The 23,620-nt window shown below is 41.3% G+C and overlaps 1 protein-coding gene across 1 annotated transcript in view; it reads left to right on the forward strand.

The window, feature by feature from the left end:
* LOC147123282 (mast/stem cell growth factor receptor Kit-like) overlaps positions 1–23,620 on the forward strand; it is a 94,869-nt gene that overhangs the window by 24,893 nt on the left and 46,356 nt on the right. Inside the window, exons 5-11 of the mRNA XM_085965710.1 lie at positions 9,360–9,522; positions 14,428–14,614; positions 15,710–15,825; positions 17,565–17,679; positions 18,678–18,868; positions 20,076–20,182; positions 20,281–20,407. Of these exons, the coding sequence (XP_085821836.1) occupies positions 9,360–9,522; positions 14,428–14,614; positions 15,710–15,825; positions 17,565–17,679; positions 18,678–18,868; positions 20,076–20,182; positions 20,281–20,407 (1,006 nt within the window). The remainder of the gene's footprint in view (positions 1–9,359; positions 9,523–14,427; positions 14,615–15,709; positions 15,826–17,564; positions 17,680–18,677; positions 18,869–20,075; positions 20,183–20,280; positions 20,408–23,620) is intronic.

A 23,620-nucleotide genomic window follows, 5' to 3' on the forward strand; every position in this document is an offset into this window, starting at 1 on the left:
TTCACTCTTTCCAGTTCATTTAATCTCCTGAGGGAAAGTTCTGAAAATGTTTCTCTCCCCCAAGTATAACTGAACTAACCTTACAAAATATTCAATTTTTTAACCCAGGCTATTTATCAAATATGATACAATTGCATCCGGATAACAGGTGATCTATTCCAAGCACAATGCTGATCCAACCATATGATTCCAGTGTGTCACCATTACATAGCTCTTCTCATTCAGTTTTCATTTTAACAATCTACACAATCTCTCCTCATAAGACAGCCCTCTCATCCCAGGAATCAATCTAGTGAACCTTTGTTGCACTGCCTCTAAGGCAAGTATATCCTTCCATAAATAAGGAGACCAAAACTGTGCACAGTAGTCCAGATGTGGTCTCACCAAGGGCCTGTACAATTGTAGCAAGACTTCCTTACTCTTGTATTCCAACCCTCTACCAATAAAGGCCAACATGCCATTTACCTTCCTAATTGCTTGCTGTACCTGCATGTTAACACTCTGGCTGGAATTTTCTGGGGTGGTAGCGAGCGCAATCGGTGGCAGGTCGGGTGGGAAAGTTATTATTTTTGACAGCAGGTCGGGAACTGGCTGTCATCCCGCCCCCACACCTTTCCCCTGGCGCGTCTGTCATTGCGGAGCCAACCAGACCAGCAGCGGCGGGCAACCCAATTGAAATCATTATCAGGTAGTTTACAGGCACTTATGAACCTTTTCTGACTTTCTAAATTTCCCTGCATGGCCACAGGATTCACGCAGCTCGGGAAGCATGTCTGTCAACCTGAGGCAGGAGTTCTGTGGCCATTGCTCCAGTTGATTAGTTGGCAGCATCAAATGTACAGTAAAAGCTCCCACCTGACAGATGATCACTTTCCTCAGGCAGAAGCTGTTGCTCAGTCCATTTCCAGCACAGATTCTGCAGGCTGCAAGTGTTTCCAGCAAAGTCTCCATCCAGTGTCACCTCATTGGAAGAACTCTCTCACCACTGACCGAATGCTTCTGTCATCTGTACTTCACCTGCCATCTATTCCATCAACATGGGTGCCGTTTATACTGTCTCACCTTGGTCCTCAGAAAACCACGATGAGCCCCAACACCAGCAGCACCAACAACACCACCAACCTTCTCCGTAATCACCTGATGCTGCACAGGACAGAAGGCATCAGCACCCAAGCACATTGCTGCCTGGGAGGCCAGGGATGGCCTCATCATGGCCAGATTTAGTTAACTTTATGCTGTCAGATGATGTGTCAGGCTGGCACCACCCCACACCAGCACCATAAAGCATCCCTACAATGACCAAGCCGTTCCTTTCACACTCATCACCATTGTAGGGGACACCGTTATGTCTCACCATTCACTGCAACTCACTAAGCCACCTCCAAGGGTGCACACAAATCCGCCCAAGACCGGAAAGTATTAAAAATAAAGATTTTTATGCTTGACACCACATTAACAGAAGCTTTACATAAACATTGGATAAAACACCCAAGTGGCTACCTTTGTGTGTTGTTAGTTGGTATAATTGAACTAGGATGAGGGTGAGTGTGAGGGGTGGTTAGTGAGATGGGGATGTGATAATGTAGATAGAGAGAGAGGGATGGGTGGAGGTGCAAAGTATGTTGGTGTGAGTAAGGATGTTCAGGAATAGGGTAGGCAAAGTGATGGGGATGTGATGAGAGGCACAGCAGGATGAAGTTGAGTGTGGCTTTGTACTAACGTTTCCTGATCTAATAAGATCATTGAAACGTTTGTGGCACTGTACCCAGGTCCTCCTGACCACATCCCTACTTGTGCCCTCCTCTGCAATCTGCAACCAGGCTGTTTTGGTCTCCTGGGGAGGTCTCTTCCACCCATCGGAAGGGAAGAGGACCTCCCTGTATGCTCTGACTCCCTCTGGAGTCATTGAAGAACCTGGGTGCAGCCCTCTGCCTCCGTGCAGTCATTATCAGTGTTTGCAGCACTCCAATGTTGTAATGCACTGACAGCACTATGTTAGATTAAACTTCAAATCTAAAGTGGCCATGGTCCCTTTAAATATCCTGGCTGAAAATGCATCATGAATGACATCACCAGATCCACTCAATCTAATTGGGCCGGGTAACGCGCTGGGCGGGCTTAATAGGCTCCATTAAGGTAAGTTCATTTCCAACAGCAGGATGGAGCCAGCAGTGGGGTCGCGACCCCCCATGGATACTGCTCATACCAGACCCGCCGAGGTAGGCAAAGTTCTGGCCTCTGTGTGTCTTGTACTAGGACACCTAAATCTCTCTGAACACCAACATTTAATAGTTTCTCACCAATTAAAACATATTTCTTCCTACCCAAGTGAAGAACCTCACATTTCCCCACATTATACTCCATCTGCCACTTTATTGCCCATTCACTTAACCTGTCCATATCCCTTTGCTGACTCTTTCTGTCCTCCTCACAGCTTACTATCCCCCTCAAGTTTGTATCATTAGCAAACTTGAATACATTGCACTCGGTCCCTTCATCTTAGAATTCAATGTTAGGTTTGAAAAGGAGAAACTTAACACAGTTACACTAAGATTCTAGATTTTAATAAGGTTAACTTTAAGAGGATGAGACAGAGACTGATAACAGCAAATTGGCCAAAACTGTTATTGGGTAAAACTACAGATGAATAGTGGGAAATGGTCAAATAGGAATTTAGCTTAATACAGGACTAGTATATACCCCGAAGGGGAAAGAGCCCTACTTACCAAATAAAACAGCCAGGGTCGACCAAAGAGGTGAGAGATAACATAAAACTAAAGGAAAGAGCATACAAAAATACAAATAGTGTAAATCCAGGGGACTGGGAGAGATATAATGAACAGTAAAGGAAGACAAAAAGATAGTAAGAGCTGCAAAAAGGGAATACAAAAAGAAACTTGTGAGGTAGATCAAGATTAACACAAAAAGCTTTTACAATTATATTTAGAAATAAAAGGGTAGTCAAGGGTAATGTAGGCCCTTTAAAAACAGATGTGGATAATATTGCAAATGAAAATAAGGAAATGGCAGACTTCTTGAATACTTACTTTGTATCAGTATTCGCAGTAGAGGAATAGGATAGTATACCTGACATTCCAGGGAAACTAATAATGAATCAAGGACTGGAACTCACTAAAGTTAACGCAAGCAAGAAAACAATGGCCTGTATTTTCCGACCCCCACGGGTGTGAATGAGTTGTGTACACACCCATAGAGGCCTCGCAAGTGCCGGTTTCAGGCATGCGAAGCGCATGTGCTGAAAACTGGCACTTCTGATCTGTCAAGAATTTTCTTGACAGATCCTCCGCCTGCCCTGGAGAAGGGCCTCCGCGGGCAGAGAGTTCCGCTTTCTGCAGAACCTCCGCCCGCTGAAATGCTTTAAAAATCTTACGTCTGGTAAAAGCAGGCATAAGGCCTGCTTTAACCAGCATAAGAGTTTAAAAAAGTAAAAAAATATTTTTTTTCACTCATTTATAATTTTAAAATACTTTTAAAAAAGGTAAGTTTATTTTTAGCCCCGTAAAAAACTTTAATTACTGTATTTTTTCAAAAAAATTAATTTTTGTTTAAAATATTTAATTTAATGTAATTTTAGCTAATTTTAAATACGTAATTTTTTAAAAAAATGTTTTAGTGTGTTTTTTGAGTGATCCCCATTCATACAATTGACGGGTCTACGCTGAGAGACCTGTCAAAAGTGTGAAGGGGGATTCCCTTCTTCCATTGGTTCCCCATGGCACACGTAATCCCAAGGACGCTTGCAAACCGCCTGCACCCTTGGGATACCTGGGCCTCTGCGCGTGCGCACCAGGAGAGGCCAAGGAGCGGAAGTGTCGGGACCTACAGAGCCAGCAGGTAAGTTCATAGATTTTTTCCAGATCGGAGGCATCCGCACGCAGGGAGCCTCTGATCAGAAAATCCAGGCCATTATTAGAAAAAAATAATGGCACTAAATACTGAAAAATCCCCATGACCTGATAATCTCCACCCCAGGGTCTTAAAGGAAGTAGGTGAAATTGCAGATGCTTTAGCCATAATCTTCCAAAGTTCTCTCGATTCAGGATTTGTCCCTTTTTTAGATTGGAAAATTGCAAATGTAGCTCCATTATTTAAGAAAGGTGAGAGAGAGAAACTAGAAAATTATAGACCTGTTAGTCCAACATCTGTTGTGTGGAAATTATTGGAATCTATAATTAAGGACAGAATGACTGAGCACTTAGAGAAATTTGAGCTGATTAGAGAGAGCCAACATAGATTTGTAAAGGGTAGTTCATATCTATTGCATTTATATAGCGCCTTTCACGACCTCAGGATGTTCCAAAGCCAATGAAGTACTTTTGAAGCATAGTCAGTGTTATAATGTAAGAAATGTGGCAGCCAATTTGCACACAGCAAGCTCCCACAAACAGCAATGTGATAATGACCAGATAATCTGATTTTTAGTGATGTTGATTGAGGAATAAATATTGGCCAGGATACCGGGGAGAACTTCCCGCTCTTCTTTGAAATAGTGCCATGGGATCTTTTACATCTACCTGTGAGAGTAGACGGGGCCTTGGTTTAACATCACAGCTGAAAGACGGCACCTCCAACAGTGCAGCACTCCCTCAGTACTGCATTGGAGTGTCAGTCTAGATTTTTGTGCTCAAGTCTCTGGAGCGGGACTTGAACCCACAACCTTTTGACTCAGAGATGAGATTGTTGCCAACTGAGCCACAGTTGATGTAATTGAAACTAATTGAATTTTTTGAGGAAGTAACTAAAGTAATAGAGAGGGGAATGTCTATGAATATAATTTATATGGACATCCAGAAGGCATTTGATAAAGTTTCCACATAAGAAACTGTTAGCTAAAAGTAAAGCTCACGGAATTAAAGGCAAATTACTGACCTGGTTAGGAGTTTGGTTAGGTGGTAGAAGACAGAAAGGAGGGGTAATGGGTATATACTTGAATTGGAAGGAAGTGATTAGTGGTTCCCCACAAGGATCTGTGCTGGGGCCTCAAGTATTCACTATATTTATTAATGACTTAGATAATGCAGTAGAAAGCCATATATCCAAGATTGCCAATGGCACAAAGATTGGTGGTATAGTAGATGGGAGTATAAAAGTACAAAGACACCGGCCTCTGTGAAAAAGCCCACGAAAGTGAGTTTTAAATACTCACTGTTCTCTCATGCCTTTTAATGAAGCTCCCCAATCTATCATAGTCAACTCACTCCTCATACCTTCGTAGTTTCCTTTGTTTAGATTTAGGACCCTAGTTTTGGAATGGACTTCTTCACTTTTCATCTTAATGAAGAATCCTATCATGTTATGGTCACTCTTCCCTAAAGGACCCCGCACAACAAGATTATTAATTAACCTCTTCTCATTGCACAATACCCAATCTAGGATAACCTGTTCCCTAGTTGGCTCCTCAACGTACTGGTCTAAAAAAACCATCTCGTACATACTCCAGGAATTCATTCTCCACAGTATTATTGCTAATTTGGTTTGGCCAGTCTATATGTAGATTAAAGTCACCCATGATTACTGTAGTACCCTTGTTACATGCATCTCTAATTTCCTGTTTGATGCCATCGCCTACATTATTACTACTGTTTGGAGGCCTATAGACAACTCCCACCAATGTTTTCTGCCCCTTGGTGCTTCTTAGCTCCACCCAGACTAATTATACATGTTTATTTTTTGAGCCAATATCCTTTCTCACTATTGCTCTGATTTCACCCTTTACTAACAACGCCACCCCACCTCCTTTTCCTTTTTGCCTGTCCTTCCTAAATATCGAATATCCTTGGATATTGAGCTCCCAGCCTTGGTCACCCTGCAGCCATATCTCCGTAATCGCAATTATATTGTATCCGTTTACATCTATTTGCGCTGTTAATTCGTCTACCTTATTACAAATGCTTCGTGCATTCAGATACAGTGTGTGGTCATCCATTTTGGACCAAAAAAGGATAGATCTGGGTATTATTTAAATGGTGAAAAGGTAGAAACAGTGGAGGTTCGAAGAGATTTAGGGGTCCATGTACACAGATCACTAAAATGTAGTAGTCAGGTACAACAAATAATCAAAAAGGCTAATGGAATGTTAGCCTTTTTAACTAGAGGGCTAGAATATAAAGGGGAGGAGGTTTTGCTGCAGCTATACAAAGCCCTGGTTAGATTACACCTGGAGTACTGTGTACAGCTCTGCACACCGTGCCTTAGAAAGGATATATTGGCCTTGGTAGAGGATTTTACGATTTTGAAAGAAATTGATAGGGAGAAACTTTTTCCACTGGTGGGGATGTCTAGGACAAGGGGACATGACCTTAAAATCAGAGGTGGCCATTCAGGAGAGAAGACAGGAAACACTTCTTCATGCAAAAGGATGGTAGAAGTGTTGAACTCTCTTCCATAAAAAGCAGTAGATGCTAGCTTAATTACTAATTTTAAAGCTGAAATTATTAGATTTTTGCTAGCCAAGGATATTAAGGGTATGCAGCCAAGGCAGGTATATGGAGTTAAGATACAGATCAGCCATGATCTCATTGAATGATGGAACAGCCTCGAGGGGCTGAATAGCCCACTCCTATTCCTATGTATTATTAACTCAAACGGCTAAACGGACCCTGTTACTGTGTACATTGATTGCTAACAACTCCAGCCCTTCTTGAATCAATTACTTCAAGTGCTGACCTGTATTGAAATAAAAATAAATGCAGTGAAGAAAAGAGATAAAAAAGGTTTTGCTACAACTGAAAAAAAACAGACTAAACAAGACGAGCACCACTGCCACAAATTGGTTATAAAAGCATTGAGTAAGACGTGTACTTTCCAAGCCCTTGTGAAATTGGGTTTGATTTAAAGATCATACATCTATAGTTTTTTCCATATTCATCAGTTTATTTCTTTCAGATTAAAGGGGATAGGTGCAAACAACTGACGTGATTAGAATTTATTACACATCTGAATAATGGGCAATTGCATGTGTGGTGGAGGGGAGTTAACACAGAATAATGGTACAGACTAAAAAGATCAAGATTAGAAACTAGATTGGGGGCGGGGATGGAGAGCACAGGGAGGTCACGTGAATAAAATCTCATGAATTTGGGTCATTGATGTCTGCCCTATGTCTCTTTAATTTTACAGCACTATTGTTAATGGCAGTCATGGCTACAGTTGCTGGTCTGGAAAGTAAACGAGGCAGCAATGGAGTAGCTGAGTTGAACCTAGAGAGATAAGCCATGATTTTAACCTACTCGCCTGGCTTATGTGGGTTCAGGTTGGATGGCTGTTCTATTCCGCATCTGACTTTACCCTCCATTGACTTCAAAACAACTTGTGCAACTGTTTTTATGTTGTTCCACTGTTATGGCATTCCCCTTCCTGCCCACAATGTATAAAGGAATTACTCAGCACCAAGAGCTTCAGGCAATATTGCAGAACTGCCTCTTAAAGTAGTTTTGTGATATAAATTGGTGTCTCAATTGGTGTCTCAATCTCATTCTTTTGATGCCTGAGCACCTCCTCATACCTTTGCCATCTGACACTCATTCATGGCACCACACCCTTACTAGTTCGGGCCAATGTTCCCATTTTGAAAATAAATGCTGTGCAGCTCAACTAATTGCACTCTGTAGGTGAACTAATAACATTCCATTATTACATGTAGCTGCTTCATCGTTGCTTCACTGTGGACCAGTCACATAATCTGTTTAAATCTCTGGCACAGTTAAGCTGCCACATTCTCATGAGGTGATGCAGCTTAACTAACTGAACATCTGTAAGCTCATAAAGCTTAGGGTGCCGTTATTAAAAGATTCTTAACAGTGAAATAATGATTAAGTTACAAAATTATCACACAATTGAGGAATTAAATGACTTCATAACAGTTGAGTTTGATTACAGCATTATTAATACACTTATCAAACCAAATATGATTTGCAGTATCTGCTAGTGTAAAGGTTATTGGAGTCGACGTTAGTGTGCCTGCCTACTGCCTCATTTATGCTGAAAAATAGGGTGGTTGACAGACAAAAAATTCAAAAAGTCTCTGCTACCTGGCTGCCTGAGGCTTGCTTAACTCGATTTTCAAGCATACCTCAAAATGAGTGACCATTGCTCCCACCTGAAACAGACGGGAGCCTTATTAAAATATTTAAATCAGGGCCCTCGACTGGTTGTAGGGCCCAGATGCAATGTTCATGTACCAATGGATGGAGCATGTGCTGCACACGTCCCATCGAGTGGTACCTGGACGTAGAGCAGCCGAACCAGTGGTCCTTAAAAGGAGTGCTAGCGATCACTCCCAAATGGCCAGAAGACATGTGGCACTGATCTTTCTGGGGCCTGAAGGAGCACAAATCCACCACTCTGTATCTCCGCCCTCCTCCACTTAAGTACTTACTTCTTGCTCCTGCAGAGGAGCTGCTAGATTTCCTGCAACCCCCCACCCCCCCCCGATCGGCAAGTGCTGGCAGCTTCCACATTTTATTCAATGTGGCTCGACCATGAAAATGGTTAGGGCCTCTCTATAGAGACATCGGGCTGGCAGTGTGTTCGCTCAGTCCACCGTCTCCCCGATATGTGCTTTATATGCAAATCGGCCCCATTATGTGTGCTATTAGTGTCCAAACAGCTAATGTCTTTGTATGACATTATTTTGTCATGATTTTAATGGAGGAATTGAAACAAAAATGTTAATGACTCCATTTACTATATTAACTATAAAAAATTCTGGAAACATTCAGCAGTTCAGGCAGCAACTGTGGAGAGAGAAACAAAGTTAACGTTTCAGATCAATGACCTTTCGACCATATTAACTTCTAGGCTGATGAACTTCTAGGCTACTCTCCTGTTTTTCTCTTTTGGTTGTATCTTCCACTGCTGTATTTCATTTTGATTTGAATCTACAAAGCAAGTGGAGAAGATATGTAGTAAAGTTCCTGGACTAATCACTCAGTTACCATCAGTTTCCAAGAGTTTACTCATAAGTTCCGATAAAGGTAATTAATATGCTAAAAGCTTCAATTGATTGTGCAATTGGTCATGGTGAAACAGTGATGGAAGAGATATATGTTATGACTGAGGCCTAGAACTTTGTGCTTGAAGATAGTTAATGACTTTGGCTGCCAGCCTTATCTGGAATTCTAGTTGCCAGAATTTGTCACAGAGTGATACTATGGGGATTTGTGAAAATCATCTGTAAATTAAGCCAAGAAATTCTACAAAAGTGAACATAGCGAAGAGTTGTGGTGCTGAGAGTTAGGACAAGCTTCATGAAGTGGATGCTAAGTATACTGTTCACTGTTATTCAGAAAACAACTGACTACAGCAATTAAAATTATTCTCTCTCGTATTACTTCCAGGCAGCTATAGTGACAAAGTCATCCAACAACTTTCCTAAATACTATCAAACTGTACGGACATTGAACATTGATTCAGTGAGAGTCAACGACAGCGGAAGATTCACCTGTTGCGCCAGAAATGGTTTTGGCATGTCAAATGCTACAGTGTTTCTGCAGGTTGTAGGTAAAATACTTTATTACAATTCAGCAAAAGACTGTGAAGTTCTGGCATCTGAGTTCATAGGACATATTTTTAAAAAGGTCTATGTAAAATGGTTTCTTCTTTGCATCAACACAAATTATGTAATGTAACTTGGGTATGAAGTCATCCAAAGTCCATTTGAGAAATTATTCTGTCCAATTTTATCTAACTGAAGTTCTAAGTTACAAACTAACTCTTTGAATGTCTGACCCAGAATAAGGTTTTTTTTTGTAACAGTTAATTCTAATCCTGTGAATTAATATAGCTTGGATATTACTGTGACTGGTACTGTATATCATCGGGTTACATCGAGTCTACAGCACAGAAACAGGCCATTCGGCCCAACTGGCCTATGCAGTGTTTATGCTCCACATGAGGCACTACCTACCCCTCTTCATCTAACCCTATCAGCATACCCTTATATTCCTTTCTCCCTCGTGTGCTTAGCTAGCTTCCCCTTAAATGCATATCTTCCCCTGTGGAGAAGCTAGATAAGCACATGTAAGAATGCTTAACACACCAGTGTTAAGTTTCTCTCTGATATTTTAATAGAGGCATTAACTATGTTAAAATAAGAATGTTAATAACTTTTTTAAAATAGCGGAGAGGGGAATTTGATACGAGAACATTAAATGTTATAGAATCATAGAATCATAGAATGGTTAAAGCACAGAAGGAGGCCATACGGCCCATCAAGCCCGTGCCGGCTCTCTGTAAGAACACTCCAGCTAGTCCCACTCCTCTGCCCTTTCCCTGTAGCCCAGCAAATTTTTTCTTCTTCAGGTCCTTATCCAATTCCCTTTGAAATCCACAATTCAATCTGCCTCCACCACCCTTTCAGGCAGTGCATTCCAGATCATAACCACTCGCTGCGTATATACCCCCAGGTCTCTCTCTTCATGCAACCCCTTTAGAATTGTATCTTTAATTTATATTGCCTCTCCTCGCTCTTCCTACCAAAACGTATCACTTCGCGCTTTTCTGCATTAAATTTCATCTGCCATGTGTCCGCCCATTCTACTAGCCTGTCTATGTCTTCTTGAAGTCTATCCCTATACTCCTCACTGTTCACTATACTTCCAAGTCCGGTTGGCAAATGGTAACTAGTGGGGTGCCACAAGGATCAGTGCTGGGGCCCCAACTATTTACAATCTGCATTAATGACTTGGATGAAGGGATCGAGTGTAATGTAACCAAGTTTGCGGATGATACAAAGATGGGTGGGAAAGCAAGTTGTGCAGAGGACTCAAAGAATCTGCAAAGGGATATAGACAGGCTAGGTGAGTGGGCAAACATTTGGCAGATGGAGTATAATGTGGGAAAGTGCGAGGTTATCCACTTTAGCAGGAAAAATAAAAAAACAAACTATTATTTAAATGGAGAGAGATTACAAAATGCTACAGTTCAGAGGGACCTGGGAGTCCTTGTGCATGAAACACAAAAAGTTAACATGCAGGTACAACAAGTAATCAAAAAGGCAAATGGAATGTTGGCCTTTATTTCAAAGGGGTTGGAGTATAAAAGCAGGGAGGCCCTGCTACAACTGTACAAGGTATTGGTGAGACCACACCTTGAGTACTGCGTACAGTTTTGGTCTCCTTAGGAAGGGTATACTTGCATTGGAGGCAGTTCAGAGACGATTCACTAGGTTAATTCCAGAGATGAGGGGTTTGACTTATGAGGAAAGGATGAGCAGGCTGGGCCTATATTCATTGGAATTTAGAAGAATGAGAGGTGATCTTATCGAAACATGTAAGATACTGAGGGGGCTCGACAGGGTAGATGCAGAGAGGATGTTTCCCCTCATGGAGAAATCTAGAACTCGGGGGCACAGTCTCAGAATAAAGGGTCGCCCTTTTAGAACTGAGATGAGGAGGAACTTCTTCTCTCAGAGGGTCGTAAATTTGTGGAATTCTCTGCCCCAGAGAGCTGTGGAGGCTGGGTCATTAAATACATTTAAAGTGGAGATAGACAAATTTTTGCAAGATAAGGGAGTGAAGGATTATGGGGAGCGGGCTGGGAAGTGGCTTTAAGCCCTAGATCAGCCATGATCTTATTGAATGGCGGAGCAGGCTCGAGGGGCCAAGTGGCCTATTCCTGCTCCTATTTCTTATGTATCATCTGCAAATTTTGAAATTGTGTCCTGTACTCCCAAGTCCAAGTCATTACTATATATCAAGAAAAGCAGTGGCCCTAGAACCGACCCCTGGGGAACCCCACTGTATACCTTCTTCCAGTCTGAAAAACAGCCGTTCACCACTACTCTCTGTTTCCTGTCACTTAGCCAATTCCGTATCCATGTTGCCACTGTCCCTTTTATTCCATGGGCTTCAACTTTGCTGGCAAGCCTATTATGTGGTACTTTATTATTGTTCGAACAATGAAATTGCTCACATTAATTTTCAACTTGTATTTCTTACCAAATTTGGAAGTGACTTAATTTTTCTTTGATTATTATTGCAGTCTAATTTATTTTTGTGCTAAATACTGATACAATAACTGCAAAAGTTACTTTTATACCAGACTCCTTGATAGGCTTTTAACCCCACAAATCTTGTCGTATCACAAATCAGAGCAATAAAGTCCTGATAAATGCATATTTTTACCAAGTTCAAATTTGATCTAGTTTAGGTTGCTATTGGCAAAGCCATTAGACAGCTGCAAAGCTAGTTGTTAGAGTAAATAACCAAAAGCATTTTTTTATGGATTTCCAAAACCTTTGTCAGTAACCATTCCTATTATAACTTATCTGTTCAAAGCTTTATATAACAAATATTAACTCTTATTTCCCAGTAACTAAATATTCATTATCACTTGCTAATCATGCAATAAATGCCCATTTTAATCCTTGAGTGTGGACACTGCAGTGATGCACTGGGAGTTGGCTGTCAGCTTCTGGCATAACAGCCACTGCCGGCAAAACAAATGGAATAAAAAAAAATGCATGGAATCTCACAGGGCATGATAACTAAAGTGACTTCAAGGCTTTGATTTCATCTCACAGTTCAAAAGGCAGTTATAAGCTCCTGGTTTCTAACATTATAATCTAGATTTCAGTGTTATAATGAAAGTGAAGAATAGGTTGATTGCCATCTTTCTGCTACTACATTTCAAATACTTGTAATAAATAGTAAACTCTAAAAATGACCCTCTTTGCTAAGATATCTAAAGATTTAGTGGCAAAGGTTTTGGGTGGGACAGAAATTGGCATCAGAAATGTGAGCTGGACTGTTTCAATAAGTTTGCATTTTTTCCAAGTATAAATCCAACCCAATTTGGATTACTCCAGATTCTCACTGGAAATCAGTGTTCCTCACTATCATGGATATACGAAACCTATTGGCCCGCATTTTGCGGTCAGCGGCAAAGGGATGGCACTCGCCGCTGACCTCGAAAAAATCTGCCCACAAAGATTTTACAGGCTTAATAGCATCGATTTCCCCTATTCCAATGTGTCTTTGAATCTAGCACCATCTATAGGGGATCTGTGGGGTCCAGCAACAGTGAAGTCAATCAGATTGAAGAATTCTCATAGACGGAAAACCAGGAAGCAAAAAGCATGGATGATAATTCACTTTTTAATCATTTTACAGAAAACTAAATAAATATTGGGACATACACATGGAATTAAGGTAGAAGCTGAAATATCATAAATAAACTTTAAAAAAAATTAATTTGTATTTATGTAAAATAATGGAATTTTTCAATGTTATTGTGAGGGAAGGACACTCCACAATTTTAAAATTAGTTTTTCAGGGCCAGAGAGGTTTTTCAGCAGTAATTATAACTTAGTATGCCGTTAAAAACTCAGTTACACCTCATTCAACAAGGCTTAACATTTTGAATGGTTTTTACCGTGCATAAAAAGTTGAAATTCACGTCAAATCGCTGATTCTGTGTTGATTGTGTCTGCAAAGACTGCAACAGCGCACCCTGTGGAGGAGCAGGGTATCACTGACAGCAACTTCCGGATTTCTGCATTTAACTGTGCATGTGCGGACGCCGGTTTTACACAGTAATACAAATAGCGCTGACAGTTTCGCCGTCATTACAACTGCAAATTCCGGGCTGATATTTCATTATTGCTCTGGGAACCTTCATCACAGCAGCTAATAGCCATTTGTTTCATTGAAATAAATTAATTAATTTCACATTTGTTGAGTAAAATGGGGGTGAATTTCCACGGGGCTTTTTTCATTCATCTGTCAGAACTTTGATGCAAGAGTTGTGGAATCCCTAGAAAAATTATGTAAATGTCATTTGCACCATTTTTCCAGGTTTTTTGCGGTTCTTCTGCTGAAGATCAGGAGAACCCCCATGGAAATTCATCACTAACGTGTCTTATGTAATAATAATTAATTTACTGTTATATCAGCACTCTGAACTTCAGAAACCAGCAGCTCTGTTCTTATATTGTGTGTTTTATAATTCTACTGCCAATTTGGTGTTGGTGCTAAGCAGTTTCAGGTGTGCATTGATGCAAAAATGACAATATGATTTAAGAATCAAATGATAAAAATTCCGCTCCAAGAAACAGTGCATCGGAATATTTACTGCAAAGTTCCAATATGACTCCTGGGTTCTCTATTGCACTGTCCTGGAGACATCTCACACCGCTTTGAGGTTGTACTGGGTGCAGTATAATTTAAAATGTAATAGTTAATTAGAGCTAGAAAGTAAATGAATATTACTGCACTATCACTATTTAACACAATGCTGTGTACAGATTTTCTGTGTGTTTTTTCTTAAATCTTTGTCATTTTAAAATAGCATTTATTTATATACTATAGTTAGTGCAAAAGAATTTTCAAAAGTTGCTTTTAAAAGTATTATTAAATGTCTTACAAGGCCTTTTCTCTTGTCTTTCTCTTGTATGGTTTCAACCAGCTGAAGGATATGTAAAGTTGTCAACTCCAGAGAGCAGTATCTTTCATGTAGACATTGGAGAAAACTTTGTGTTAAAAGTGGAGTTTGATGCCTATCCAGCTCCTGATCAACAGTACTGGATTCATATGAAGGAGACATTACTCAACACATCAGACCATTATATGAAATCTGCAAAAATTGGCAACAGGTACCTAATATCCAAATGTAATTGCACACATGAGTAAGACAAGTTTACAATATTTTATAACTGGAATTTTTTTTATCATGAATGGCAATAGTTCACATTGGTTTGCCAGTTGCTTCATCTTTATGCCATTAGATGCCAGTGACAATGAGTGAGGGATCACCCTTCTCATATCAGAGTAATTACTGTGCTGTTAATCTGATCATTCAAACTTATTGGGCTGGATTTTATGGTCAGTGACGAATGAGCGGTCTGCCGTTCATTACACTTGCTCTTGCCCATAGACTTTCTATAGACTTTTACACTGGAAGTTGCTGTCAGCCAACTATTCAAAAAGCACAGCACCCTCTAGAGGGCATGTGGGACTTGTGTGATCAGGGCAAGTAACTGTGTGTCTCCTTAACCAATCAGATTGAAAAATCGTTAATGAGCAGTGCAGAGTCTGAACCAGGAAATGTCTGTTAGAATAAAGAGAGCGGAAAAAAGATTGGAATATGAGAGAAAGTTAAAAGAGACAGAAAGAAAAAGTTTTTAAAAAATCTACATTTAAAAAAAAACTCTAACAATTATTAAAATCTGAAGGAATGAGACTCCACACTTGTAAAAGTTAATTTTCAGTGCCATAGAGGTTGTTTGGCAGTAATTAAGACTTACCACAGCATTAAAAGGGTACTTACATTGGAATGGACAAGCCCTAACTTTTTCTGGTGTGTAAGTCCGTACTTATGAGGTAAGTACAGGAACTTCACGCCGTTCCATGTATTTCAATGGCGAGTCTCTCGGCGAGATACCATTATTGTGCAGCTTTTGGAGGAGCAGGACATCTCAGACAGCAACGTCCTGATTTCCAAGTTTAACTGCACATGTGCGGTCGCTGGAAGTTGCTGTCTGATTTACTCTTTAATAACGGTGAACATTTATAGCCTCACCGTTACTTCGACCGCAAAATCCGGACCAATAATCCACAATCATTATTTTGTATGGATATTATTGAAAGAAATTTATGTGTCATGCCCACTATAAATATAAAGTTGTTTCTATCCTTGAGTTTTGATCTAAGAGTCACTGTTCTATTATTACCATACATTTTATTCATAGATACATTAGTGAACTTCATCTGGTTCGAGTAAAGGGAACAGAAGGTGGAATTTATACATTTTTTGCTTCGAATTCTGATTCCAACTCATCGGTTGCATTTGATGTGTACATAAATAGTAAGTTGAAAAAGTAGCCTGCAGTGACAAAATAATGTGTTGGGCAGGAGGAGATCATTGCTTCATTTAGTATTTCACTCTAAACATTGTTCTGTTATTACCATACATTTTATTCATAGATACATTAGTGAACTCCATCTGGCCCTCAAATTTTAATCAAATTAGACACTAATCATGTAGCGATATTGAAGAGACAGTAGGCATTATTTCAGCAGCAATCATGTTTACTCCATTGTCAGAATGATAATAGCCTGTGCAGTTGAACAATAGCACTAAAGCCAAGTTCAATAAGTTTTTTCACCTATTCTCAGTTTGATATACCACATATGCCTTTGTGTTTTTAGAACATCTTGGTTATCCCCAATCAATCCGAATTTTACTTAATTAAAAATGATGACTTTCAGTCATCCAGTTTTCAGTTTATTAATGAGAAGAAATTCAACAATTCCCCTGTAATGTGCTGAATAGACTCACGTGTAATGGTGATCAAGTAGAATAGATGACATTAAGATGATTGAAGGAATTCTGCTAAAATACAATCACAGCTGTTTTATTCTATTTATTATATGGTTTTTGATGTTTAGGCTATATTTTATGTTCCAAAGTTTTACTCAACAATTCATTTACTGATAAATTTAGCATTGCCAAATGCCTTTGCTCGACATTGTTAATAACATCACTTCACAATCACACACTATGCAGTTGAGCCATCATGGAACATTTTTATTGGTCAATGGGGTCATGCCACATGTCACATAGTAATGTGACTTTAAAGAAACTTCCTCAAAGAAAAAGCGTAAAAGGATCAGACACCCCTTATGCTATCTCTCATCAAAGTCTTGAACACTTTCTCCACAATTGAGGCAAGGCTCATAAGTCTGTAATTTGAGGGTCCATCTCTTGCCTCTTTTGTAAAGGTGGGGATCCCATTTGCTACTTACGAATCAGTTACCTGATTCCAATTGAGCTTTGAAAGATACCAGGGAGAGGATTTGAAATTTCTTCAGCCAATTCTACCAGCATCCTTTGAAGGAAATTTTCAAAGCCTGGAGTCGTGTTTACCATAACTTTTTTAACTTTTCTACTATACTTTCCCTTCTGACACAAAGTATTTCCAGTCAGTCCTCTCCTTTATACTGCTTCTTCAACTCAGCAATCTCTTCTCCCTTTCAGTGGTTAAAAAAAGTCACAAAATAGTAATTTAGTAATCCCACCACTTTGCTGTCCTCAGGCCCCACCTCCCTCTGCCAGTGGTAAATGTTCCAACTTGTATCTCCACTCTTCCTGCCACCTGGTATACTTAAAGAATGCTTCATTATTGCCCTTTATTTTATCTGGCAAATTCCTCTCATGTTCTATCTTTCCATCTTATCAGTTACTGGCGTTCCTCTGTCTGATTTTATGGTTCTCCCTATTCCATTCCTTCCCTGTACATTTCAGCATTTTATATACTCTTTCTTTCACCTTAATGTCTTTCATCACTTTCTCATATATAGGGAAATATATAGCGATATATATAGTATCTACTACATGATATAGGATATGTACAACGTTTCTGTCTCATGTAACGGTATTAGTAACATAGTCAGAAATAACGTGATTTTATCCTTACCATTGTACATGCAGTGTTTCAGTAAAACATGAACTGTAACTGAATATAATAAGCAGCATTGACTCTCAGAAAGGTTCAATGTGCTGTCAAGAATATCAGTAATGTTATTTTTTCTGCTACATTGCAGGCAGACCAGAGATAGTTATTCTCGAAGAATCCAAGCCAGGTAAAGTTCGATGTGTAGCAGTAGGGTTCCCAGACCCAAAAATAAAGTGGTTTCATTGCCCTGGACCACAGAAACGGTAAGGAATATGTGCTGTGATTTGTCTTATTTAAATGAAGTAAAAGATCAAAGTATGTAGTTTGTATGATAATATTTCTCTTTAAAAGACACATACAGATATTAAAGACATACTGGTGAATATTGATCACCTTGTCCCACTTCAACTGTGCATTTAACTACTTACAAACTCATTGAAAGCTGCACTGTCTGTTTTCCTGATAGTAACAAGCTGACATGGAATTGGGGATTGCAATTAAACAGATCACTGGAGGGGAAATCTGCTTAGTTATTTGTTCATATAAGGATTTGATTGTAGGTTTGTAAATAGCTCTGGGAAAGAGATACCGCAGTGTGAATTAATGGCTGTTTTTGTTGCATTTTTGGGTCTTTTCTGCCTTTTGTTAGCCAAGTTACTTCAGATTGCGCTCATCAGTGAGCTCCCAGCTCCTCACGGCCTTGACAGTATCTTCATTTGCCCAGACATCTAGATAACCAGGATAACAAACAGAATTTTTTTTTACCACTGCATCTATCCTGTGTCTCCATAATATCTTTCTCACCTCATCAAAAAGCAGAAGAGCATCACAGCATCAGACCTTGCTTCAAACTTTAATTATCAAGCAAATTTATCGAACAGTAGATGAACAAGTAACTAAGTAACAGTAATACAATATTTATATATTTACAGCAGATATACTACACTTCCTTCTGGAAAGCAAAACCAGAAGTATTATTTTATGGTTATGGCAGTTCTCCAGTGGGAGATCAGTGGAACACCTGTACAAACAACACAAAAGACCAATTTCACCATTTCTCCGGGGCTTGCCGCTGATCTTTCATCCAAGTTACGGTTGGGGGGGGGGGGGGGGGGGGAGGTGGCAGGGGGACGAGATCATGAGAACCCAATGTAAATTCTCCCCCTTACGTATTGTCACTGAATTAGAGGAAATGTTACCAAGCTAAGATTAGACAAAAATACTTCATTTTGTCACATTGTCATTGGCCATTTGATTACAGGTGCTCAGACACATCTACAGCAACAGCAGAAGAATTACACAGGACAAACAGGATAATAGGTCAGCCCCGATTTGGAAGGGTTGAAGTAGAAAGCATTATTAACACCAATGAACTGAAGAGCAACATTACTGTGGAGTGCCTGTCATATAACAGTGTTGGCGAGAGTCATGCGATCTATCAGATAAAAGGAGGTAATAATATTCTGAGTGAAAGTACACATCCAACCCAGATAACTGAGTAAAGTGCTTTAGAATTGAAATACTCAGTATGGGTTAAAGGTGCTATATGACATGCTTTAATGATTTGTGGGTTGAAATTGCACTTTATGACGTTAGTAACAAGGTGCAGGGTGAAATTTCTCTGTGTGTTATTTTAACACAAAGCAATTTTGCAGGTGTCCAGAAAATGTCTGAACAATTTAATTTAGTACATTTCCCTGCAACTTAAACCTTCTGCTCCGTGGACCTCCTGATTTGTTCAGCCCTCCTCATTAAGGTGCTGTTGAGGGCTCACATCAGCATATGCTCTGCCGGATTTCTCGCCCTCCCAAACGGTGCCTATGAGCCACGATTAATGCCATCAGCTAGCCCATTCTATTTAACTAAGGCCTCCTGCTGACGCCATTGGGCGGGCGGGTGGGCGGCTGAAGTTGTCTCCCTGCCTGCCCGATGTATGCCAGATACGAAAATCGACCCGCTGTGCACTGCAGAGGGCTTTATGTTTCTCACGGGGTTTTGGAGAAAAGCTCACCTGTGATTGACCTGAATTTTCATTTCTTGCTAAACTCATTGAATAAACGCATTGTATAAATAAATAGTTGTTACTAATGATTAATATTTTGATGTTTATCTTCTGATGAACTATTGTGCAGTGAATGCATTCAATGCCAATTGCCCTTTAGTTTTGTTGAAGTATGAGTTAGCCTTCAGTTCATTTTTGGTAGGGGCGAGTTAAGAGTTTAGGGTTGGAGGCTATGATTGATAGAATAAGTTGGTAGAAATTTAATCACCAAGCCCATGAAACCTGAACCAAATCCAATGTAAGTCAATCCAGGCTAACCTACATAAGTGTTACTACCTGCTCAGGCTCCTCAATAGCATTAAATAAACTTGGTTCCATAGCAACAGGTTCTGTTCCAGTATTTCAACACTGTCTAAAAGTAGATAACCTAAACTGATTAAACCTGGTCTTCTGCTCATTCGTTCATTGGTGGTTGAGGTGGATTTTCATCCTTGCACCTTGCTGACCTTTGTTTTAATTTACAACAGCTTTAGAGTAACAACAGTCAAATAGATTTGCCTGCAGATGTTCTGGAATTAGCTAATGAGGGTTATTTTCTCAGCCTATATACCCATATTCATAAGTGGTACAGTTATTTTTCTTCTTTATTTCTTACAGAAATAACAAAGACACATCATCTCTTTACTCCACTCTTGACCCTGTTTGCAGCAGCAGCAGGCGTACTGTGTGTTATTTTAGTCATTCTGTTTTACAAATATCAACAGGTAAAGTGCAGCAAAGTCTAAGATTTCTAATTCTTTACTCACTGAGTTGCTTTGTATATTATGAAAGTGAAAATTAATATGATCACGATTGTTTTTAGAAACCCAGGTACCAAATTCAGTGGAAGGTAGTTGAAGGAATACATGGGAATAACTACACGTACATCGACCCAACACAATTACCGTATGATGATAAATGGGAATTCCCCAGGGATAAGCTGCGTTTTGGTTGGTTGATATTTTGCTTGGTCTACATGAATTGTTCTCATATTCAGAGTTCAGTTAATCTGTGTTTAATTAACAATAAACCCATTAAAACAATAAAAACACAAAAAAATAATTCAATTAAACTACTGCTTTGCTATTCAGTTGAAATATCTACCTTGTCTTAAAAATGAAACAGAAATGAAAGTATCGAGCATGTTCAGACCTTTTAACCAGGAGTAGGTATGTGGATAGGTTATCAGGATTGAGTGTGGGGAGCAGGTAATCAGGTTTGAGTTTGGGAAGGTGTTATCAGGATAATGTGCATGGAGGGAGTTATCAGCAAACAGTGTACAAAGTTACCAAGGCAGAGCAGCAGGTGAGTGGGCTAAAAATGTGGTTGTGTAGCACCCGTTGTTTGGGCGCTATGGGTGCTGATCTGGCTTGAAAATGGCATCTGAGCAGAGTGCGCACACTTCTGGTGCGGGCCGCGCTCGATGCCATTTTAGTGATGCGTTAGCGCAGCGCTGGGATCGTGTGGCATAAGTATGCAGAGTATGCAGATCATGACGTCAATCAGCATGTAACCCTGACTTGATGCCAGCGCTGTCATTTTCAACCTCAACGCTGGAGCTAATGCCCTCTCTTAACCTCGCGCAGCTGAACATGCGTTCAGCAGCACTATGTAAAGGGATCGTCACCTACTTACAGGTTAGTTGCTGATTAATTTCTACTAGCTGTTGCTGAGTTTGTAGAAGTGTATGGTGCTCTTTAGATGTATTTAAAGTTGCCTAAATTCTACAAGGAGTGGTGTGGCACGTGCTCAAGGACTTGGTACTGACTTGCAAGGAGTCTGCTCAGACCAGTTGCTCCCAGACATGGGTGCAGTAGTTTGTATCCCCTTTGGCCTGTGGCATGACAGGGAGAATGGGCAGAGGTGATACAGAGCAGGACAAACTGCTGGAAGAGGGAGGAGGAGGAGGGGGAGAAGGGCTCTCAGCAGGAGGCCATATCCACCCAGGGATTTCAGGGAGCAATTCTCCTACCTCAACCTCAACACTGAACAGTGCATGCGACGTCTCCATTTTACTAAGGAGGTGCTCACTGAAATCTGCCACTTGCTGCAGGCAGACCTGCTGCCTCAGTCCAGGGCGAGGACGGCATTGCCAGTGGCTGTAAAGGTGACTGTGGCCTTGAACTTCTTCGTGTCAGGCTCCTTCCAGGCTGGAGCAGGCAACATCTCTAACATCTCCCAGTTCGCCGTCCACTCCTGTATAAGGGAGGTGTGTGAGGCTCTGTATGCAAAGAGAGCTGAATACATTTCATTCTGTCTTGCCAGAGAGAAGCAGGTGGAGCGAGCATGTGGCTTCACCAGGATAGCAAGCTTCCCCATGGTGCAGGGTGACATTGACTAATCACCCTTGTGCATTCCCTTAGTGCCTGTCTTTGCCTGTCCAAATGCTCCTATGAAATGCTACTTCAGTGGCTGCAGCATGGCTGGTGGAAGGCTGCTGACTTTCAGTGGGGGAGACTTCAGATGGCCTGGCTTCAGACTGCACCACCTCAGCATGGGCGGCAACAGTCTGGGCTGGCTGGCTGACAGGCAACAGCAAGGGCACTGGTGGAGTGACAGTGGTGGGAGGACGAATGCTGTCATCCTGAGAGAGGGCAGCAGGTTTGTCCTCCCCAGAGCCACTCCCCCTGGGGTGGTGCCTCAGCAATCTGAATAAGAGGACAGGTTGCTGGACTGCTGTGACACCCTGCAAGCCTCTTTCAACACTGGTAAACACAGCAATGATGGCAGCAGTCTAAACTTGCATGACTTCAGTCTGAGCTTCTACTGCAGCACTCTGACATTGGGTGGCTTCTGCTTGTGCTGCAATGGAAGCTGAGACATCGGCCATCAGATGGTGCATGATGGTTGGTTCCACAAGTGCGCTGGAAAGGATGGGCTCAAAGCTTTGAGCAAAGCGCTGTGCAAGGTTGGTGCTGGACTCTTCCATGCTCCTTCACATTGCATTCAGCCTTTTTGGCAGGCCTGCTGATGCACTAAGCATTTCATTGTGCATACCCATCAGCATTGCTCTGTAGACCGCCCCATCGAAGTCCTCATCTGAGTCCTGTTCAGCAGAAGTCATGTGCGATCTCGTCCTCCGGGGAGCTGGCACCTGTGCTACCCTTTCCCCCTGCCCTGGCTGCAGCCCACTCATGCCCTGTGACTCACCACGTGCAGATCCCGCCTCCGAGCTACCCTCTAAAGTCCGCGCAGTGCCAGTATCTGAGCTGATGGCTGCGAGTGTCAGATTGCGCGATGGTGTTTCTTCTTCATCATCACTCTCCTCTGCAATGCCTGGCCAGGTTGTATTTCTTGGGTGTCTGAAATGAGAAAGGCACATGGGTAAGGTTGTGGTGAGGGGAGGGGGGAAAGCAAGATGTGCATGCTTACACCATCTGCAGCAGTAAGTCAGAAGAGATTGTGGGATGAGCGGGAAATGGGATGTGAGAAGCAGGATTAGGTTTGAGCATATCATCACGTTCAATTGTTCCAGTGCCGCTGCTGGTGATGGCCTCAGTCACAGCCACTCCAATTACGACGAGCACCATCTCCTTGAGCGGGGTCAGGATATAGAGGCACGCCTGTCCCCCTTTGCTTAGCTGCCGTTGTCTACGATTGTGCACCACCTTGTCCTGCAAGAGAGATGGCAGTGTGTCAGTGAGTGTGGTTCACTGTGTTTGGCTGATGTGGCTGCCATGGTTGAATAGCTGGCAGTGTGTGCAATCTGTGAGATGTGGGTGTGAGGTTTGCAGCAGTGGTAAGTGTGGGAGGGTGAGATGGAGTGTATTAATGTGAGGTATGAGTTGTGATTGATAGAGATTGTTGGTAGGTGAGTAATGGGGCTCTGGTGAATTGAGCAGTGTGTGAGGCTAGTGGTGCAGTGGTGGGATATGGCATTTGAAGATGAATTCACTGACCTTGACCACTCGTGTGAGGTCATTAAACTCCTTCCAGCACTGCATCCAGGTCCACAGGGCTACACTGCTTGCATTGACAATGACGGCTATCTGCTTCCATTCCTTTCTTAGTGTGTGTCTGTAGGGCCTCCTGGCCCCCTGTGGATAGAGGACACCTCTCCTCCTGTCTACCTCATGCACCAGGGCCTCGATTGCTGCATCAGAAAATCTGAGTGCCCTCTCTCTGCCATGTTGCGCCATCTTCACTCACCCTGTAGTTCAGTC

This window comes from Somniosus microcephalus, chromosome 2 (assembly GCF_052327205.1).
Source record: "Somniosus microcephalus isolate GS21.2 chromosome 2, FLI_Smic_1.0, whole genome shotgun sequence".
NCBI classification, from domain to species: Eukaryota; Metazoa; Chordata; class Chondrichthyes; order Squaliformes; family Somniosidae; genus Somniosus; species Somniosus microcephalus.